Genomic DNA, 21,883 nt, shown 5'->3' with positions numbered 1-21,883 from the left:
CAAAGAAGACAGGAGGAGCCCAAAGGGAGGGAACAGGACAGGGAGGTGGCAGTGAGCTGTGGCAGGAGCCGGAATCCTCACCCGTGCGTGCCCCACACCCACCTCAGGTTTCAGGTGAATATCAACGGCTTCCTGGAGAGACAGCGAGACACCACACTCCAATTCACGGTGGGAAATGAGGTGAGGGGGCCCAGATGGTGGGAAGGGTAGAAGAGGGGGTTAAAGACAGTAGGCTGGGGCCCTGATTTCTTCCCAAACGAGTGGCAGATTGCATTTACTGTGTGCCGGTCCCCTGGCGACATGCCCTGCTAAATGCACAATCACATTAGGTCTTGACAGTGACCTGTGAGGGAAGGTACTCTCACATACCCATCTTAAGGAGGAGAAAACTGAGGCCCCAAAAGGATGGAGCCATTTGTCCACAGGCTCTCGGCATGTACATATGGAACGAGACTTGAAACTGTGTCTGCCTGACTCCTGCACCCATATTCTTAACCACAGTGCATTCATTCATTCATTCATTCATTCAGCAGGCACTTCCTGAGCACACAGTGTGGCACCATGGGAACATAACAGTTAACACACAGACCCAAATCCCTGTCCTCTCTTAGAGCTGACAGTCTAGTGGGAGAGACAGACAGCAAACCAGTAAACATGAAATCAGGTAAATTCTGTAGCAGGTTAAAAGGTGGTTAGTGCTCTGGAGAGAATTCAGAGTGAGGGGAACTGGGTCTGTGCAGGAGGGGACGGCAGTGTTTAATGGAATGCTCAAGAAAGGCATAACTGATGGGAATTCCCTGGCAGTCCAGTGGTTAGGACTCCATGCCTTCACTTCGGAGGGCCAAGATTCAATCCCTGGTTGGGGAAATAAGATCCCACGAGACCCCACAAGCTGCGCAGCGTGGCCAAAAAAAAAAAAGGCGTAATTGAGAAGCTTGGCATTTGAGTAAAGGGAATCACGTGGCTACTAGGGGATACAGAGGGAACAGTCTGTGCAAAGGCTCTGAGGAGCAGGAGGCCCATGTGGCCGGGAGAGAGTGGGTGAGTGGGAGAGTGGTGGGAGATGAGATCAGAGAGGCGATGGGGGCAAGCAGACGGAACCGTGGGAGAGGGAAGGGAGGGGGGTGTTGAGCAGTCCTCCTGCCCCTGCCCCGCAGCTCTTCAATCTGATACCCCGGTACTTTGTGAATGTCCCGTCGAGGCCCCTGTGGTACACTGTGGACCAGACACCTGTGTTCATCCTGGGTGGCATCCCTGAGGAGAAGGCCATCCTGCTGACTGACACAAACTTCAAGGACTTCTTTCTCGTGGAGGTGAGTTGATGCAGGGCAGATGGTGGGCTGGGCCTCAGCTCCTAAAATGGTGGGGGGGCCTGGGGCCAGAGAAAGGTCCCCAAAGACCTACCACCGATGAGAGGCAAATAGCATGAATGAAAGACATAAGACCGCAACCAGACAGCCTGGGTTCAAGTCCTGGTTCTGCCACCTCCTGGCTGTGCGATGTTGGGCAAGTCACTTCACCTGGGCCTCAGATTCCCCATCTGTAAAATGGGAACAATATTTATATTTACCTCACAGAATCATTGCGAGGATGATATAAATTAATGTCAGCCGGACACAGAATGAGCACTATGTGAGTCAAAGCTATTATTATTTATAGGTCCACCATTTGTAATTCTGAAATCCAAAATCTTTGAAACGGCATTTTCACAAGTTTAGGGCTAAAATGTCTTTGTTGGGAAACCCCGACCTGAGCTAACAAAGGCTACTTTTTTTAGTCTTTATGCATTCCATTTAGTGTTAACATTCAGATGCTGCCCTGCAGAAATATTAAGGAGTTTGATTATGGGGTGTTGCCCCAGACCCCACTGGGGTTTGGATGGTATATATGTGCCATCTTACCTTCTAAACTGGAAAATTCTGAATTTCGATATACATCTGGCCCCTAGGGTTTCAAATTCAGCATTGTGAGCCTATATTATTCCCAGAACAGGGAAGGAGTGTCTGAAGCAAGGTTCTTTTGGTGTGAATGACAAACACGTTTGAATTAATTGCAGCTGTAGGCAGAACTCCAAACCAGTTTGGTTTAAGCAGAGAAATGGCTTTAGTAGGTGTGCCTAACTGCAAAGCCCAGACACAGCTCAGCCTGCGGGCCTGGCTTGATTCAGGGCTCAAATGAGGACTCCAGCTTTTGGCTCCACTTCTTCTGGATTAACTCCATCCTCAGTGTGATTCATATCATCCCAACTCCCAGGCAGAGAGAAAGGGAGCGTCTGTTTCCCAAATAACTTAAAAAAAAAAAAATCCTGAAATTTGTTTGCTTGGTCCTGATTGGCCCAGCTTGAGTCATGTGTCCCAAAAGAATGGAATGTGCCAGCTGGCTTAGCACAGGTCATGAGATCTATCCTAATGAGGAGGGCAGCCGAGACACGAGGCAGAGAAAGGATGGTTCCCCCAGAGTGAAATCAGGCTAGCTTTGCCACAAGTTGAGGGGATAAGATGCTGGCTGTTAATTGTGTCCAAGATAACAATTGCGCACACAGCAACCCCCAAAGATTGCCTTAGCCTCCTTCCCTTAAGGTTGAAAGCCCCGCGCATGATTTCTGACAACCCCATGTGGATTAACGTTCTCTCAGGTCCCTCTGGCTATGACTTCCGGCTTCTACTGATCTCATTTCATTTACAGACAGTCTCCCTGTCCTGGGTCAGCTCTCTTGGCCCAAGTCATCCAGACCTTGCTCAGTTTTCACGCTCCTGACCCAAACACACCCACAGGAAATATGTGGCCGATGTGGATCCTGCTGAAGAGATTTGGAGGACAGAGAAGGGGGTTTATGTCATGAGAATGAAAAGTGCAATTTGAACTTCAGTCATCCTTGTTCTTTTTTTTTTTTTAACTTATCAAGATGAAACTCATAAAATCACCACTTTTTTTAAGATTTTTTTTGATGTGGACCATTTTTTTAAACTCTCTTTTGAATTTGTTACAACACTGCCTCTGTTCCATGCCCTGGCCCTTTGGCCTCGAGGCACGTGGGATTCCAGCTTCCCGACCAGGGATCGAACCCACACCCCCTGCACTGGAATGCGAAGTCCCAACCACTGGACCGCCAAGAAAGTACCTAAAATTCACCACTTTAAAGTGAACAATTTAGTGCCATTGAGTACATTTGATATTGTGCAACCACCAACTCTGTTTCCAAAAAGTTTCCATCACTCCAAAATCAAAGCCTACTTATTCTCATTCTTTAATCATAGGGATTTTTCCCATATTGTTGTCTCCTCTCTGTTTTCCTTCCTCTTGTTTCACCTCACCACTCCCTTCTAGACTGCCCCTAGGGTCCCATAGGAATCCTCCCCCTACTCAGCTCTCTTCCGCCCTGAGTTGGTCAGGTTTAGATGCTGTAAAAGGAGTTCCCTGGTAGCCTAGTGGTTTGGATTCTGGGCTTTCAGTGCCACGGCCTGGGTTCAATCCCTGGTTAGGGAACATCCCTCAAGCTGCGCGGCCAAAAACAAAAAAACCTGTAACAGAGAGGCTCCTGAGAGAGAATAGCTTAAATAATCACTATTGCTCATTCCCCGAACAGTTCAGAAGTGAGAAACCCCCATCCCTTCTATTTTCCTGCTTCACCATCCTCTAGGCCCCAGGTGTTGATCTCATCAGTGTGATCAGAGCTGGGTCATGCCTATGTCCATATTCCAGCCAATTGGGAAGGAGAAGGAGCAGAAGTGAAAGGCAAACTATTTTCTCTTAAGCAAGTTTCACTTCCACTCACATTCCATTACTGAGGAAGTAGTTACTTGGCTACATCCAACTGCAAAGGAGGCTGGGAAGTATAATTTCTGTCTGGGTGGCACATGCCCTGCTAAAACTCAATTACCAAAGAATATGGGAGAAAGGGATTTGGGAGCCCAACTAGCCACCTGCCAAAAATGGAAGAGGAAATTTGTACGTTTGTGTAACCAAAAAATTCAGGACTTCAGGTCCAGCTTGACCCAGGATTTCAAACAATGTCACCAAGACTGAGTTGCTCTCTCTCCATCTCTCGGACCTGGTTCCTCTGTATTGACTTTATGCTCAAACATCTCTGTACTTGGAATTGCAAAGGCTGCATCTCAGGCCCACATCCAGTGGGAAAGATCTTTCCCATTACCCTCTAACCCCCAAATCCCAAGATTCCTTCCACTTGGTGTGGCTCACCATTTGCTCACCTTGACTCAATCATTGTGGCCAGAGACACCCACCATGCTGCTTTTTTTTTGAGTTAAATGAGTCAGAACTCTCAAGCTCTGCTCAAATAAGAAATCCAGCTGACTCATAGCTTTTCTTTTTCTCATGTATGTGGGAGAAGGGAGATGTGATGATCCTCTTCTGGTTTAACAAAGAAAATTTCCAAGTATTTCTTCCAGAAAACAGAGGCAGAACTTTAAATATTAACAGGGCAATAGATTAAGTATGACAACCGATCAAAATGACACATTGAGAGGGTACAGGTTAGTTTCACCAGGCACAGCAACAATGTCTGTGGTCTGTAGAAATCTCTTATGTGCTGAATAGGGTAGGGAAGTGAGAATGTACATGTTACCCTTAACTTGGTGAAATTTCCCTCAGCAGCAGAACTTAGAGTGTTACTTTGATATATGCTTTTTATTGGAAAAGTTAGTGAAAAATTCCACTTTTTAGTGGAAAATTTCAATCAAACACAAAAGTAGAGAATTGTATAATGAACCCAGCTTTTGCTTTTTTTTTATCCCACTATTTTTTTTTTTTTCCTGGAATGTTTTAAAGAAAATTCCAGCCATCATACCATTCACCTGTTAATTCTGGAAATAACTGAGGCAGTGTCTCTAACACATGAGAACTTTTAAGAAATAAAACCACAATGCCATTATAATGCCCAGCAAAATTAACAGTAACTCCTTAATAGCATCTAAACTGGTCATAGTCAATTTTCCCCAATGATCTAAAAATATGTTTTACAGTTGGTTTGTTTGAATCAGGACCCACACATTGCATTTGGTTGTTACGTCTCTTAATACTCTACCTTTTTTTCAGGCAATTTAAGAAACCAGACCTTTTGTCCCATAGAATTTGGCTGTTTGCTTCTTCACAGAATCGATTAAAACTTGTTCCTCTGACCCTATGTATTAGTCTGCTCAGGCCGCCATAATAAAATACCATAGACTGGGTGGCTTAAGCAACAGAAATTTATATTCTCATAGTTCTGGAGGCTGGAAGTCCAAGATCAAGGTGTCAGCAGGGTTGGTTTCTCTCCTGGGCTTGCAGAAAGTACCTTCTCACTGTGTCCTCACATGGCCTTTTCTCTGTGGGCATGAGTGGAGAGAGAGAGAGATCTCTGGTGTCTCTTTCTCTTTTTATAAGGACACCAGTCCAATAGGATTAGGGCCCCACCCTTATGACCTTGTTGAACCTTAATTATCTCCTTAAAGGCCCAAGTACAGTCATGATGAGGGCTAGGGCTTCAACATATAAATTCTGTTCATAACAACCTATGTTGCCTATAAACTGGTAGTGAGCTCTAGCAGCTTGGTTAAACTTAGACTCAAAAAAAAAAAAAAAACGGGAATTCCCTGGCGGTCCGGTGGTTAGGACTCCACACTTCCACTGCAGGGGGCCCGGTTCCATACTGGGTAGACTCAATCTTTTAGGCCCTTCATTGGTGGTGCTTTCCCACTGTTAGTGATATTGCCAGTGCTAGTGATCTTCATAAGTTCAGATGGTGTCAGCCTGGCAGCCAAATTGTGTTCACGATAGAATAGGATTATTAAAAGTGTGCCTTGGGCCAAGCTTGGGATCTTTTGGATCCACATGAGTACAACCCTGACTGTGGCCTGGGGAACCAGGTCTGCTGAGCACCGTTGAGTATGCTGTGTACTGCCCAACTCTAGGGAGCACAGAAAGCCCCAACTGGCTCTGGCCTGGGTCGCCTGCTTGCAGGGGAAGTTTGCTGGGGAAGTTTGGCCACCAAGATGCTGCTGCAGCATGAGCAGGAAGGGGACCCTGGGGGCAGCCGCATGTGTTCATTCCAAGCAGTTGTCAGAGCTGGTGCCTCGAGGCAAGGGAGGACACAGGGGCTGAGACCAAGGCCACCTGCCTACCACTGGCTCTACTCCCTTGCAGTTGAGCATTGACAGTTGCTGGGTAGGCTCCTTCTACTGCCCCCAGGCCAGCTTCACTGCTACCATCTTCGATGCCATCGCCACCGAGAGCACCCTCTTCATTCGGCAGAACCAGCTCATCTACTATTTCACGGGCACCTATACCACACTCCACGCAAGCAACCGTGGCAGCGGTGAGGGGCCCCTGGCCGGGTCACATACCCGGGTGTCCTTGGCATCTTAGGCAAGGGGACCTGCCTGTTGGAGCCCCAGGGAGGGCGCCTCAGTGAATCCATCACTGGAGGCGCCTGGGAGTGGAATTGCCGTGAGTGGGGAGGGGGATGTTGGGACTTCCCAAGCTCCTGAAGCATCGCTGCCCACCCTGCAGTGGCCTCCTCCTACCCTCTATATGCTGGGGTGAGGCTTTCATCCAGAGCTTCCCAGGAGTTGTGAACCGACTAAGGGCAGAGAGAGGTGTGAGAGTGAAGGGAGGGAGCAGAGAGAAAGACACACGGTGCACGTGCACTCACACACAGACGTGCAGAGAGAGAAAGGCAAAACGGAGAGAGATGCATACCAAGCGAGAAATGTGGGGGGCTGGAGAGTGGCAGAGAGTCAGAAAGAAAGACATACAAAGAGAGAAACAGAGATGGGCCGTTGGAGAGGCAGTGCCATGAGGGAGATTGATCAGAGGGGAAATACAGAGACTTTTGATTCAGCCTCATCTGTTAAATGATACCAAAGCCCTAGTTCTTCTCACTTTCTGCCCCTGCCCTATCTAAATGAAAGATGTCAACTTATAGAGTCACAGAAACTTGTACTGTAACCCATATTTCATTAGTTAGTGAGTGTTCCCAACAGCTCTATTATTCTCCCTTTCTTTCTTAGGGCACTTTGACAGTGGGAAGGACCAAGTTAAAAGAGATTTAAGTCAAAGACGGCTGTTTATTGGCTTAGATAACTGGAAAACTCAGGAGCATGTTGTTTTCAGGCACAGTTGGATCTAGGGGCTCACTGCAGCTGTTAGGCCCATCTTTGTGGTACTGCCCCACTCCATCCAGCAACTGCAGGCTTTTATGCCGGGGGTGGAGGTGGGGGGCAGGAAAGAATATCTCTTTGTTAGTGGTTGCAAGCTGAGAACTGTCTCTGATTTGCCCAGCTTGGTCACATGCCCAGCTCAGAACCCATCCTCTGGCCAGGGAAATAGAAGAGTGGGGTCAGCCCAATCTGAACCTTGTGGACAGAGTGTGAGCGGGGCTGGGGGGATTTTCTCAAAGGCAGTTGGGGCCCTATACCAAGGGCACCTCAAACGCCACACTGAACTGTCACTCCAGTGGGAGAAGACAGATAACAGGCTCATTAAGGCCTGGGAAATGTGGATGGGGGCCCAGGTCCCAGGCTCAAATGTCTGTGCTGGCCCCCACAGAGAGATGGGTTCGTGTCCTGGCTAACGAGTGCATCAAGAAGTTGTGCCCTGTGCATTTCCATAGCAATGGCTCCGAGTATGTCATGGCCCTCACCACTGGCAAGCACGAAGGTTATGTCCACTTTGGGACCATCACAGGTAAGTTTGGGGGTCTCCAACAGCCCAAGAGACCCCTCCGTACCCTCTCACGTCTAAGAATTCTGACCCCAGGCCCTCACCCCTCACCATATTCCTTCAGGAGGGGTCCCAGGCTGGAGGTTCTCCCTGTGAGTCGATATGGGTTTATGCCTTTGTAGGGGCAGGGCTTGGGGTGTGTTATGTATCTTTCACAGTGTGTTTGGTTTCAAAGGGCAGAAGCCCAATTCAAAAATCACTTAAGCCGGGACTTCCCTGGCGGTCCAGTGGTTAAGACTCCGGGCTTCCACTGCAGGGGGTGCAGGTTCGATCCCTGGCTGGGGAAATAAGATCCTCACATACTGCACGGTATGGCCAAAATTTTTTTTTTAAATCATCTAAGCATAAAAAATTTGTAGACATATAAATGAGAAGACCAGGATCCAACGTCAGGCATAGCTGGATTCAGGGGCTTACAGGGTATATCCTCAGGACTCTATCTCTTGGCAAGGTAGTATAGCATAGGGATTATAGCACGGGTTCTGGAGAGAGACTGCTCTAACACACCCAACTCAAGTCACCTGCGGCTTTGGATAGGTGACTTAACCTCTCTTTTTGGTTTCATATCCTCATTTGCAAAATGGAGCTGATAGTACTAGTACCTGCCTCATTGTATTGATATAAAGATTAAATAAGTTGACATATATAAAGGTCTTAGGAGAGTGCTGGGGACATTCAAGGGTTTATCATTATTAGCCCTGTGATTTGGCTTCATTTTCAGGTAGATACTCCCCTCACGAGGGTTAGAGATGGCCTCCAGGAACTTGGGGCTCACATGTCCCACCAGTCTGAGTCACCCTGAGAGAGTGTGAGTGGACTCTTCCCCACTGGCTCTAGCACAAATCCCAGGGTGCACTCTGATTGGCCCATTCTGGGTCACATGCTCAGACCTGAGCCAATTACTGTGACCAGAGACAGACATATTCTCTTTTTTTTTTAACTTTTTAGAAGAATGTATGTATGTATGTATGTATGTATGTATGTATGTATTTATTTATTTATTCTTGGCTGTGTTGGGTCTTCATTCTTGCGCGTGGGTTTTCTCTAGTTGCAGCGAGTGGGGGCTACTCTTCGTTGTGGTGCGCAGGCTTCTCATTGTGGTGGCTTCTCTTGTTGTGGAGCAGGGGCTCTAGGCGCGCAGGCTTCAGTAGTTGCGGCGTGTGGGCTCAGTAGCTGTGGCGCACAGGCTCAGTAGTTGCGGCTCGTGGGCTCTAGAGTGCAGGCTCAGTAGTTGTGGCGCATGGGCTTAGTTGCTCGGTGGCATGTGGGATCTTCCCCGACCAGGGCTCGAACCCGTGTCCCCTGCATTGGCAGGTGGATTCTTAACCACTGTGCCACCAGGGAAGTCCAGGCAGACATATTCTGATAGGCCAGTTGTGAATGACTGAAAGGCCAGTTGGGTGAGAGCTGCCCCAGGGAATCCTGGGACTAAGAAGGAGGCACAGGCATAATTGGAGAGCCGGTGTGGTGGGGTGCCAGATGGGCTGGGAAGGGCCTGAGCTTTGACCTGCCCTGCTCTGCAGATGGCCATGTGTCCTTCGAGTTGCTGCCCAGGCAGCGGTCCGTGTGCAGTGGGATACTAGGTACCCGGGTCCCAGATGGGTCTGTAGTGGGCAGGGGGTGGGGTGGGTTTGGGGGGGTTGAAGGGGAATCGAAGGTGTGGGAGAGCATGGGAGGGTGGGAGAGGTCACAGGACAGGATGGGCAATTTCTTGGGGATGGGTGGAGAGTCACTGGGATAGATGTGGCGGTCACAGAGACCATGGAGAAGGACGGGATCTGGGGGCTGCTCTGGACTTCTGCCTTCCCTACCAGTTGTCAACTGCTCCATAACCTGGGCCGTATTCATTGCTGGTGACTACAATCTACTGCTGCTGGTGGAGATCGAAGACCCCTCCACCAGGAAGTATTTCCAGGTGGTCAGCTATGACCTGGGTAAATGGGGCACCCCGGGGTGGGGGGGCTGAGCGGGAAGGGGCAGGAGCTCGGAGTGTGAACTGTGGGCCCATCCTTTGCGATCTGTGCCCAGCAGACAGCTGGAAGGAAATGTTGCTCGTGCCACTGCTAGGTAAGGGGCAGTGGTGGAGAACAGGCCGTCTGGGCTGAAGAACCTGAGAGGAAGTCAATGAGACTACAACAGAGGGGAAAGGGGGAGGAGAGAGATTGGAGACGTGGGCAGACGCCAGACCTGGAAGGGCCTTGTGGCTCACAATAAGGAGATTTGATTTGATTTGATGAAGTGAGAATAGGGCTGCCGTGTACAGCTGTTTAGACTGTGCCTGGCACTCCCCAGCCAAGGAGTCAGAGGAGGCAAGTCCTCTGCCCTAACAGGACTGTATCCTCTCAGAGGAAGTGTCTTTTTATAATTCACATAAAGAAATTCTAAAGATTAATGGGCCCAAATGGGAAGCTGTTGGAGGGTTTTGGGAGGGGTTGGGGAGCTGGGGACCTGCTCAGTTTCAGGTCTTGAAAGCTCAGGGCCTCAGGAGATTTTTGCTGTGTTTTCCCCACCTGTAGTCAGTGATTACCTGGTTGTCCTCTACACCATCCCGGAATTCATCCCTGACGGTAGGAGGGGAGGGCAGAGGGGGCTGAAAAAGTGGGGGGGGGGGCTAGGAGGGGCCCAAGTGACCCCATCTCACTGCTGTGTCCACTCTGCCTCTGCCCCTGCCAGCTCGAGGCCTGGAGTTCCTGATGATCCTAGGGACAGAGTCTTACACCAACTTCCCGATGGTACCCAAGGGCATGTCCTACAACCCGTATAACAACCTGCTGTTCATCTGGGGCAACTTCCTCCTGCAGAGGTATGGGGCCGGGTACAAGTTGGCCTCCCCAACCCCACTAGGGTGGGGGTCCTTTATGAAGTCACCAAGTTTTCAGAGTATGCCCAAGTCCAGAAGTTATCAGGACTGTGATGGGGGAAAAATGGGCTGGGGTGGGCAGAGATGGGATGGGGGAAGCTGATATTTTAAAGCTGGGAGCCCTTTCTTAGATGAAACCTGATATGAGGACCTAACCTATGTGAGCAATAGAAGGGCATTGTCTGGGGAAAGGTAAGGATGCTTTTCACCCCTCAGGAATCCAGGGGTCCCAGAGCCAACTCTATGGGCTGTTGGCAAACTGCCAGTTTGGTTGAACCTTCCTGTTTACTGATGGGCAGGTCAGCCAGAGGGTTTGGAGTGGGGGGCAGAAACTAGAGTCCCAGGCCTCCTTTGCATGTTCTCACAGGCTGGTGGAGAACTGAGTAGGTGGTTCCTGCATCGTGTCAGGCCTAGTTGGGGAAGCAGATATTCCCCAGGGCCTTGCCTGGTGCCCCTACCTCCCACCTCTGCCCCTGCAGCTATAACAGTGAAAACTTCATCTACCTGGCGGACTTCCCCAAGGAGCTGTCCATCAAGTACCTGGTCAACTCGTTCTATGGGGACACGGCTATTGTCACAGAGACTGAGGAGGTGGGCTGCCCTGCCCCTCTCCCCACTTCCTTTCTGCCCACCCCGCAAATCCCAAGGGTTTCCCTTCTTCCCCTGTCAGGGTGAAGGGGCCCAGGAGAGGGAACATCTTCAGGGACCCAGGGGAAGGGCAACGAAAGCTCCATTTATAGCTGAGAACCCTCAAACTCAAAAAGGATAAGTACCTTTCCAAAGTCACTCAGCAGAGTGAAAAACCTGGGCTCAGAGTCATGATGTGATTTCCAGAGGGGGTCCTCTTTCATTCCATCGTGCAGTTCAGTTCATAAATATTGAGGACTTACTGTATGCCTGATCCAGTGCTGGAGACACAGTGGCCAATGAATCAGTGCTGGGCCCTGCCCTCACAGGGTCCCAGTCCAGTTGGGAAGATGGACTCATTCCCAGACTGTGACGGTTCAGAGTAGCCAGGGCTGCAATGCGGAAAACAGCACCTGTGGAAGTTCAGACCCGGTCTGGGGGTGTGTGTGTCAGCGAGGGCTTCACAGAGGAGGCCACGTGGAGGGGGGACATGCTGGAGGCTGGAGGGGATCCTCCAGGTTGAAGCTAAGGAGGAGGTGAGATCTAAAGCAAAATGTGTTGGGGGATGAGACGGTGGGCAATAGTGCAGAGATGGGAAACTGAGGCCAAGGGGATGGTGAGACCATGGAGGGTGCAAAGAGTGAGAAGGAAAAACGAGGGCTCATTCCTCGGATCCCAGGCCTCCAGGGGGTGTATATATTAGGAATGGTTACATTGCAAGTAATAGAAACTCAAGCAGACTAAAACACTGAAGAAATTTATCATGGCAAGTGAGGGCTGTAAGCAGAGGTGTTTGGGTCTGGGGAGTAGAGAAATGTCTTACCCGATCCCAGCTGGAGGTGAGTTCCCACGCTTCACCCCTCAGGGACTGGGGCCCACACACTCGGCAGAGCGAGAGGTGGGGGTCACAGGGCCCATGGCCCTCACACACACACACCCGGCTGTCTCACCCCCAGATCTGGTACCTCCTGGAGGGTAGCTACCAGGTGTACAAGCTGTTCCCGTCCAGGGGCTGGGAGGTGCACGTCAGCCTACAGGTGATGCAGCAGTCCTCTCTCTACGCCCCCAATGAGACCATGGTCACCCTCTTCTACGAAGACAACAAACTGTACCAGGTGCTAAGCAGGGGGCTATGGGGGAGACATGGGGAAGCTGCAGGGCGGCTGACACCCGCTCATGTGGCCCTGCCTTCTCGCTGCAGCTGGTGTACCTTATAGACCACCAGCAGGGCAGGCTCATCAAGAGGCTTGTGCCTGTGGAGCAGCTTCTGATGTACCAGCAGATCAGCAACGACTACCTCTTGGAACGGCAAGGGTGAGAAGATACTGGACCACAGCAGCAGTCAGAGCCCTAGGCGCTGCCTGTGTGAAGCTCCCATTCGGGGGATGGGGGTGGGGTGGAGACCAAGCCATCCCCAGTGACAACCGCTGGGCTCAAAGGAGGGGTCTGACCCAGCCTGGGGACAGGGTGCATCAGGGAGGGCTTCAAGGAGGAAGAGGTGCATGAGCTGTGACCTGAAGGGTGAGGAAGAATTGACCAGGTGATAGCATGGAGCAGGGTGTTCCAGACAGGGGGAACCACATGTGCCAAGGCCCCCAGGAGGAAAGGAGATTGGCTGATCAAAGAACTGAGAGAGAGTGCGGTGCTGCTAGAGTGCAGTGGTGGCGGGGTGGACAAGGTGAGCCTGGTGGTCACAGGGAGGAACTTGGACTTCATCTTGAGGGGCCTGGGGAACCACGATGGTACTAAGGGGAGGGGCTCCATGCTCAGATTTTCCTGTGTTCAGCAGTGATTCTTCTGCTCACCTGCAGAGGAGCCCAGGGAGGCAGCAGGGGGAGGGGGAGGGGGAGGACACTTTGGAGGCTGAGTACCGTGGAGGGGGCGGGGGCGAGTCTAGGATGAGGTCCAGGACTCTGGCCTGTGCGGCCGAGGGCCGACCACGTGAACGTGTGCAGGGGCACCAGGGGCTGAGGCTGAGGAGGAAGGGCAGGGATGGATTAGCCTTGGGTAGTCAGCAGCGCAGGGGTGGTAAGGGGGCCTGCGGAGGCTCCCGGTGCGCGCACGGAAGAGTCAGCCGCCGTCCTCCACTACCGCCGCTCAGGAGCCACCTGACGCTCTCCTTCACCAACTTCTGCCCCTTCACGGTGATGCGTCTGCGGGACCTGCCCAACCCGCAGATCTACACGCGCCAGGAGCGCTACCGGGCGCAGCCGCCGCGCGTCTTGGAGCCCTGGGGCTTCCACAGCGACAACTCGCTCGCTGTCTATCAGGGCCTCGTCTACTACCTGCTTTGGCTGCACTCGAAGTACGACAAGGTGGGCGCCTGGCGGCGTCCGGGACCATCCGGGCCGGGTCTTGGGTGGGGCGGGACCACAGAGGCGTAGAAGGCAAGGCCTGCGTGGCCGGGAGAACCGCCGCGGAGGGCGGAGCAGAGCAGAGCCGCCTCGGTGCGTCCGAGGCTAAGGCGGGCTGGAGAGGGGGTCGAGCACGGCTCAGGGGAGATGGCTTTGGGGGTGTGGCGGTCGGGCTGAAAGCGGGGCTTGCGGCCGCTTTCAGGGGCAGGGCCTGGGAATGAGGCTAGGAAGGGCTCGGAGGATACTGCCTGCCTGGGCACGCCCCTTGGCCCCCATCAAGGTGCCGGCGTTCCCCGCAGCCATATGCGGACCCGGTGCACGACCCCACATGGCGCTGGTGGAAGAACAAGAAGCAGGACCAGGTGCGTGGAGAGGGTGGCGAATCGGTGGGAGGGCCGAGCCCGGAACCCCCCTAACCGTCCCCCTGTCCGGGCACTGTCTTTGTCCCGCATCGCGTCCCCCAGGATTACTACTTCTACCTGGCCAGCAACTGGCGGAGCGCGGGCAGTGTGCACGTTGACATGGCCAGCTACGAAAAGATCTACGACCTTAAGGCTGAGAACGAGCTGCCCGAGCGCATCTTCCTGGACAAGGGCACCAGCTACCGCTTCTCGGTCTTCCTGACCGCCCGGGAGCCGGAGCCCGCGCACGGTCTGTGGGCGGGGCCGGGTGGAGCCTGAGGGGCGGGGCTTCTGTTGGGTGCGGCGCCCTGACCCCTCCCTCTGCTCCAAGCAGGCGCCTCCTTCCAGGTGCAGAGCCAGGTGGGCCTGGCTGTGGTGCTGGCCGACCCGGGCTGCATCGAGGCGGTGGTGAAGGAGAAGGTCCTTGTTAATCGCAACTCGGTGCTTTTCTGGGTGAGACCAGGTGGAGGGGAGGAGCTGAGGTGACGGCGGAGCTACTGAGGCAGTGGACCTGTTAGAAGCCCGCGGTTATTTGAACTGTCCCTGGGTCCGCCCGCTGGTCTGCTGACCCCTTCATTTCTGCCCCCACCCCCAGGTTACGCTCAGTGATAAAAGGTTTTGCTTTGATCAGGGCATTAGTGGACATCACCTCATGAAAACCTCCATGCTTGTCAAGGTGCGGTCCAAGCCTGGAGGGGAGGGGTGCGGATGAGGGAAAAGCCTGGGCCCGTGGGGTCCACCAGTCATCATCTGCTCCTACTCACAGGTGGTGGGCTCGTCCGGGCACTGCTTCCAGAACACGCACCAGGGGCCCCGCATGCAAGTATTGGACTTGGGGTACTGGGCCCTGTGCTGGGAGGGAAGGGGTCGGGTCGAGTCTCAACAGGGCGGAACCCGAGGGCTCCTTCTGGGAATCCCTTGAATGCCTTCCTAATTTCTTCTTTCTCGTTCATTTTCGTCGTTCACCCGCCCAGCCACCCACTCCCTCCTTTAATCCATTCGTGTTTTCAGAAAGGGCTGCTTCGTGTAGATTGTACATAAACTTGTATGTTCCTTCTGATACTTTTCTGCAAGGGGAAGTAAAGTATCTGCCACACAGGGCTTCTTTTGCCAATTGGGACAAAGGCGGCACATGGGCCAGCTTGGCCCTTCCTTCATACCTCGCTCTTCCTTTGCCTGCTCACATGTGCCTTGTTCAAGCCTTTGGGTCCTTGGTTCTTCACTTGCTTACACATGCAGTATCCCCTTTGCACAGAGGCAAACACTGAGGCTCAGAGAGGCGCAGACATCTGCTCAGAGTAACCCTGGGAACTAATCAGTGGTAGAGGAAGCCTTGTTCTCACCCACTTCCCTGCCCACTCTCCAGGAGACAGACCCTGGTGCTTCTTCCTCTTGGGTTGGTATGACCCAGGGCAGGTAAAAAAAGGGGCTTGTAACAGCTCCCAACTCCTTGGATTACATGGAATATTCGGGGTCAAATGCAAGGAAGAGTGACTGACCTCAGCCCAATAACAATTTCCTTCTATTCTTAGTGATACGCATTATTTTCGTCTTTGTCTTAACCCCAGAAAGTCAAAGTTAACATCTCCATTTTTGACCTAGCACATCCCTTCTGGGAATCTGATATGCAAAAAGACAGCAAGATTGGAGACAACCTAAATGTCCATTAATAGGGGACTGGTTAAATGGTGATACATCCATGCGATGGAAAACTATGCAACTATTTAAAAAGGGCGGGGCAGGGGGGCCAGAATTCCCTGGCGGTCCAGTGTTTAGGACTCGGTGCTTTCACTGCCATGGCCTGGGTTCAATCCCTGGTCAGGGAACTACGATCCTGCAAGCCGCACCACACCACCCCCAAGAAAAGGGGGGCGGGGGGACAAGTATTTCCACATACTGATGTGGAGTAGTCTCCAAAGTGTATTTTATTCTTAAAAGAGAAAAGCAGGGAATGGAACAGCATATACAAAACGTTAGCATGAAAGAGCTTAATTGAGAACATATATTCATGTTTGCTTTTATTTGCATGAAGAAACTCTGGGGAATTGGGCCAGAAAGTACTCATAATGGTTCCCTATGCGTGGAATAGGGAAGAGGCAGGACAGTTGGAATATGGGAATGGAAGTGAAATTTTCACTATATATATGGGTGTGTGTGTGTGTGTGTGTATTCCTGTATATATCTACCTTATCTATCTATCTATCTAACCATGATACCCACCTAAAGATTAAGTTTTTAAAAAGTCAATGATTTTTTTTTTTTTTTTTTTAGCAGACAAGGGAACAGAGGTGCTGAAGTTGGGATGTAGTCTGACTTCTCTTTCTCTGTATCCTCAGGCTGGGGCCTTTCGGGTTTCTTGTCCCTCTCTTTCCCCTCCCCCACATTACCAGATCAAGAGGTATATGTATTTGGAAGGCTTGGAGGCTCTCTCTGGCTCCTCATCCTGGAAAAAAATGGGAACTGGAACTAATTTGATAAATAGTGGGTTCTCAATCTGTAAATATGTTGGATGAAGGAAGGAAGAAATAAATTTACACATAATACATGCTCGAGGCTTGGGACATCTCTCAACAGGCCAGCTCCGAGACAGCCCACAGAGGAGAATGGGGCTGAGACTGGGATCCAGAGGACAGACCAGGAACAGATTTCACTCCCTGCGCCCTAAAGCGTATTCATTCATTCAACCAATATTTATTGGGTACCTATTACATCCTATTACATGCCAGCACTGTTTTTTTAGGTGCTGGAGTTACAGCAGTGAACAAAACAGAATTCCTGAGCTTATGAAGCTGCTGTTCTAGTGGGGGTGGGAGTGTATTCGTTTCCTAGGCTGCCATAACAAATTGCCACAAACTGGGAAGTTTATTCTCTCCCAGTTATGGCGGTCAGAAGTCCAAAATTGGGATTGATTCTCTCTGCAGGTTCTGAGGGAGAATCTGTTCTGTGCTCTCTCCTAGCTTCTGGTGGTCGTTGACAGTCCCTGACATTCCTTGGCTTGTAGATGCATCACTCCAATCTCTGTCTCCATCTTCACAAGGCCTCCTCCCTGTGTGTCTGTGTCCAAATTTCCCTCTTCTTATAAGGACACGGGTCATTGGACTAGGGTCCACCCTAATCCAGTGTGACCTCATCTTAACTTGATTACATCTGTAAAGACCCTATTCCAAATTAGGTCACATGGGCAGGTACCAGGGAATTAGGACTTCCCTGGTCCTAATATCTTTTTGGGACACACAATTCAACCCAGAACAGAGAGTCAGATAATAAGCAAGAGAAATAAAAGATATTGTATGTTAAGAGGCAATGAGTGCTAGGAGAAAAAGTAGTGGGCAGGGGGCCTGGGGTAGGTTAGCATTTTCCATAGGATGGTTCAGGGAAGACCTGGCCGAGGAGGAAACATTTGAGCAAAGACTTGAAGTCGGGGAGGAAGTGAGCATGCAGTTCTGTGCCGGAAAGCATGTCAGCGAGAGGGGACAGATGGCAGAGGCCTGCAGGCAGGAGTATGCTTCGTGTGTTAGACTAAAGGAACAGCGAGGAGCAGGCATGGCTGGATCAGGGAGGACCGTGGAGAGAGATGAGGTCAAAGCGGTGATGGGCAGGTCACATGGGAGGCATCTGAGCAGAGGAGAGCTCAGGTGTTCACAGAGTCCCTCTGGCTGCATGTGGGGGACAGCCTGGGGGGAGGGGCGGGAGCAGGGAGGAAATGGTCCAGCCAGGGTGGAGCAGAGGAGTTGTGGGTTGGGGGAAGAGAATAGCTCTATTTTGAAGTTTAGAGACAACAGGATTTCTGGATGGACTGCATGTGGGGGTGAGAGAAAGAGAGGTTTCCAGGATGAGGCCAAGGCTTTTTAGCCTGAACATGCAGGGATGAGGTGCCATAAACAGAGGTGGCCTGTGGATAGATTGAATCTGAGACACCCATTAGACCTCCCAGTGATTCAGTGGCTGATAGGTGTAAAGTCTTTGGCTCAGGCGAGCATGGGAATTGCTTAATCTGTGGCTACGGCCCCTCTCCTCAGTAGCCATCAAGCCCAGGCCACAGTGTCCAGATGTCCATGTTTGACAGTTGGGTGAAATCCTTGGGCCCTACCCACAGAATGGGCCAGGAAGGAGTCTTTCATTCCCAGTGACAATGTCATGGGGGTTCCCAGATCCCTAACCCCCATCCTGGGCTCTACTTCCCTCATATACCCCATGCTTCCCCCAGGTCTACTGTCTGAGAATTCAGGCTCAACCTCAGCCCTTTATTTTATTTTATTTTTTAAGAACTAATTTTTTTGCCATGCTGCAAGGCTTGCGGGATCTTAGTTCCCCGACCAGGGAGTGAACCTGGGTCATGGTAGTGAAAGCCCGGAGTCCCAGTCACTGAACTGCCAGGGAATTCTCTCAACCTTGAAAGTCCTGCTTCATAGGTGTAGGTGTTAGTGGTTTTGTATGTCTTATTCTGGAGGCAGTTGGAAGCAACCGGTCTCAGTTTGAATCCCAGCTCTACCACTTACCAGCTGTGTGGCTTTGGATAATTAATAAGTGACTTGACCTCTCTGTGCTTCACTTTTGCCATCTCTAAAATGGAGATATTAATGGTCTATATCATACAAGGTTGTTCTGAGGATTAAATAAATTTGAATATGTAAAGCACTGAGACCATTCCTCAGTGCCTTGTGCATAGTAAGAGCTACTTAAGTGTTTGCAGTTATTATTATTTTAAGGATCATAATAATAATCACCTTGCCCTCTGGTGAGGGTGAGCCTGGCAGGTAGGGGTGGTGTGAGTGGGAGGAGGGGTGTCTTCCCTGCCCCACCCCTAGAGCCAGGCTTTTCTCCTCCCATTCAGGGCAACCTGATGGTGCCAGTGCTTATCGGCTGCCCCCCAGGCAAGCGCCTTGCCTTTGACATCACCTACACGCTGGAGTACAACCGCCTGCAGAACAAACACTACTTTGACTGCGTGCACGTCGACCCCGAGATGCCCTGTTTCCTCTTCCGCGACGGTGCGTGTCCAGCCCCCTCCAATCAATGTTCAGTGTCCTCTGCCCCCACTACTTTGCCCTCCCAGGCCTTTCCTCCCTGCCCGCTCAACGGCCCAGCTCCCTCTGCTCTTGCCCTTGGATCACTCGTCTCTCCTTCTTCCCCTCTCCATCCTTCACTTCCGAGCTAATTTCTCCTCCCCGCCTCAACTCCTCCGAACCCACAGTCTTCTACCCGTTCTTCTTGATCCAAGATTTGGTGACGGGAGATTCTGGCAGTTTTCAGGGCAGGTAAAGTCGTGGCCGAGGCAGCGGCTGACAGGAGTGAGGTGGGGAGTCGGGGGGGTGGGGGGGGGAGGAAGTGGGGGGAGGAAGTGGGGGTGGGGGTGGTAGAGGTGATGCAGTTCTCCGGACAGTCCATGCGCCCCTCTGCTCCCGGCAGCTACGTGCTGAAGGTGGTGGGCGGCGGGCCCACCCTGGACACCATCAAGGAATACAGCGAGGAGGATATCTACCGCTTCAACAGCCCCCTGGACAAGTAATCCCTGTGGTACCGGGCCCATAATCGGCCTTCCTTCCCCTGCAGGCCCCTCCATCTTCCCAGCCGCAGACCAACCCTGGGCTGCAAACCCCGCCCATCTTGGTGTCTCAGGCCCCGCCCACAGCCCAGGCTCCTAGCATCCCACCTACTCGGCCCCGCCCACGGCAGGAGGCTCAGCTCACCTGATCCCCCCCCCCACTGCCCCCTCTCCCTTTGGGGCCTCTGCCCGCTGAGGCCCCGGCCCCACTGAGGTTACCCCTTCCTGCACAGGACTGACAGCCTCATCTGGACCACAAGAAACACAACGACCACTGAGGACTCAGCCTTCAACATTCTGTCCCACAACAGTTTAGGCATTGAGTGAGTGCCGGGCCCACTGCACGCCCCCTTCTCCCCCACAGTCTGTCGGGCCTGTCCAACCCTTCTGCCTCTGGGAGACCTCCTGGTCCTCAAGCTGCACTGACTGCCTTTGCGGTCCTCAAATGAGACTGATCTCTACACAAGCTGGACCCTCTGTCTGCAGGACTGGTCCCTCTTAATCTTTCTTCAGGCCTTAGTTCAGATGCCACTTCATCCAGGAGGACTTTTCTGACTGTTCTAGATGGGACAGTTTTGCTCTCGTGTCCTCCTGTACGTTCCCCATTCTCACCCTGACCCCTCTGCCCGTGCTTCCTCCTTCCCAGCCCTTACCCCTCTGAGCTGTCACTGTCTCCTGTGGGGTCTGTCTCCCTAATAGTCCAGGTCCAGAATAGACAACATAGTATTTGCTGAATGAGACAATGAACAAGTTAATTCATCCATGGTAGGCATTTATTGACATTTGAATGGAGGTATTAATGAATGAATAAAACAGTGAAGGAATAAGTTAGTACAGGGGGAATTCTCTGGTGGTCCAGTGGTTAGGACTCAGTGCTTCCACTGCTTGGGGGGCCTGGGTTCAATCCCTGGTCGGGGAACTAAGATCCCACAAGCTGCGAGATACCGCCAAAAAAAAAAAAAACAGCATGTAGGGCCTCAATAACTGGCCCTATAATAATGATAGGAATAATAATAATGAAAGGAAGAAAATGATGCCATGACCAAATGAAGGAAGTGAATGAATGAACAAAGTAGCCAACTTGCACCTATTCAGTATTCGACCTGTGTTTACTGAACATATGAATGAAGATGTGACTTTGTACCTAGTAGCTGCTCCAGATTCATTTGTGGGATGAAGGAATAAAGGTAGCAAAGAATAAATGAGGAGGTGGCACATAATAGGTATACAATCCATAATCTAGATGAATGCACAGTAACAGAGGAATTGACAGCTGGAGGTGTAAAGACATGAGGAAATGAATGAGTAAACAAACAGCCTGTCACCTGGTAGGGGCTCAGTCAGCCTTATTGGCTAAAGTGGGTGAAGGAGTGAATCAGGGAGAAAGGTAGGAGATTGCACCTAGTTAGTGCTCACCCAGAGTCTTGGGGGTAGAGGGGAAGGTCAGGGATTGGCACGTGCTACGCATGATTTGTACTACCAGTGCCTGAACTTGGGCCCCCAGGTGGCTCTGTCTGGAGAACTCCCCATGCCATGACACCATTCCGCACAGCATCTTTGCCTCCGAGTTCTTCTTCAAGGTGTTGGTGAGCAATAGGTGAGCCAGACACATGGCCCAGGTGGGGCAGGGGGGCTTCCTGTGGGGTGACCACCTCCTCCCCCAATCCTGAACCCCATCCCCCAACAGAGGTGTGGACAAGAGCACATACTGCGACTACCAGCTCACCTTCCTGCTGCACATCCATGGGCTCCCACTCAGTGCCAGGCGGGCCTTCCTCATCCTCATGGTGAGTGGCTGCCCTGGAGCTGCCCTGCTGGGTGGATGGGGGCCCCCAGGCTGCCCACCCACGCCTGTTGTGTGGTGCCTGCAGGTGTCAGCCAGCCTGTTTGTTGGTCTGGTGATCCTCTACATCATCTCCTGCCTCCTGTCGCCCTACGTGGTGAAGGTCTGCAACATCCTCTGCTGGAAGATCAACAACATCATCGCCTGGGAATCTTACACCTACAGTACCGCCTCCGACACCAGGGCCTTCAGCAACACCTCTGGGACCAAATCTGGGGAGAGCTCTGGGGGCATCTCCAGAGTTGTCTCCAAGGTGGCAGAGGAGAACAAGACTGACACTAAGGAAACCTTGAGGAAGAAGTCAATATCCTGAGCCTCTTACCTGCCCCAACTGCCACCCACCCTCATCCCTCGTTTCCTGGGCCATTTTGAACATGCAACCTGTCGCTCCCTCATCCCAGGCCTTTCTCCCTGTTTCGCTTGAATTTTCACTTTGCATTTCAGCACCAGCTGTGGGACCTTGTAAGGACTCATGTTCAATTAGTTTGTACCACTCAGCCACATAAGTTATTAAAATATCAAAATCCTTCTGTG

The 21,883-nt window shown here is 51.7% G+C and overlaps 1 protein-coding gene across 8 annotated transcripts in view; it reads left to right on the top strand.

Moving 5' to 3' along the window:
• Positions 1-21,883, top strand: part of CATSPERG (cation channel sperm associated auxiliary subunit gamma) — a 27,806-nt gene extending 5,923 nt beyond the window's left edge. For 3 of the 8 annotated variants that reach the window (XM_059904613.1, XM_059904612.1, XM_059904611.1), the window contains 24 exons: positions 108-180; positions 1,158-1,313; positions 6,142-6,313; positions 7,546-7,683; positions 9,243-9,302; positions 9,534-9,653; positions 10,236-10,286; positions 10,393-10,522; positions 11,059-11,170; positions 12,163-12,321; positions 12,408-12,520; positions 13,308-13,521; positions 13,860-13,922; positions 14,025-14,211; positions 14,293-14,414; positions 14,557-14,637; positions 14,728-14,784; positions 18,796-18,952; positions 19,156-19,219; positions 19,371-19,466; positions 19,740-19,829; positions 21,011-21,103; positions 21,194-21,293; positions 21,378-21,883. In XM_059904613.1, the coding sequence (XP_059760596.1) occupies positions 108-180; positions 1,158-1,313; positions 6,142-6,313; positions 7,546-7,683; positions 9,243-9,302; positions 9,534-9,653; positions 10,236-10,286; positions 10,393-10,522; positions 11,059-11,170; positions 12,163-12,321; positions 12,408-12,520; positions 13,308-13,521; positions 13,860-13,922; positions 14,025-14,211; positions 14,293-14,414; positions 14,557-14,637; positions 14,728-14,784; positions 18,796-18,952; positions 19,156-19,219; positions 19,371-19,466; positions 19,740-19,829; positions 21,011-21,103; positions 21,194-21,293; positions 21,378-21,662 (2,893 nt within the window). In that variant the 3' untranslated portion in view covers positions 21,663-21,883. The remainder of the gene's footprint in view (positions 1-107; positions 181-1,157; positions 1,314-6,141; positions 6,314-7,545; positions 7,684-9,242; positions 9,303-9,533; positions 9,654-10,235; positions 10,287-10,392; positions 10,523-11,058; positions 11,171-12,162; positions 12,322-12,407; positions 12,521-13,307; positions 13,522-13,859; positions 13,923-14,024; positions 14,212-14,292; positions 14,415-14,556; positions 14,638-14,727; positions 14,785-18,795; positions 18,953-19,155; positions 19,220-19,370; positions 19,467-19,739; positions 19,830-21,010; positions 21,104-21,193; positions 21,294-21,377) is intronic. The other 5 variants (XM_059904609.1, XM_059904606.1, XM_059904607.1 and 2 more) reach the window with 4 other exon arrangements.

The sequence above is a fragment of the Balaenoptera ricei genome, chromosome 19, assembly GCF_028023285.1.
Source record: "Balaenoptera ricei isolate mBalRic1 chromosome 19, mBalRic1.hap2, whole genome shotgun sequence".
NCBI lineage: Eukaryota > Metazoa > Chordata > Mammalia > Artiodactyla > Balaenopteridae > Balaenoptera > Balaenoptera ricei.
This window is presented reverse-complemented; position numbering and strand designations above follow the sequence as displayed.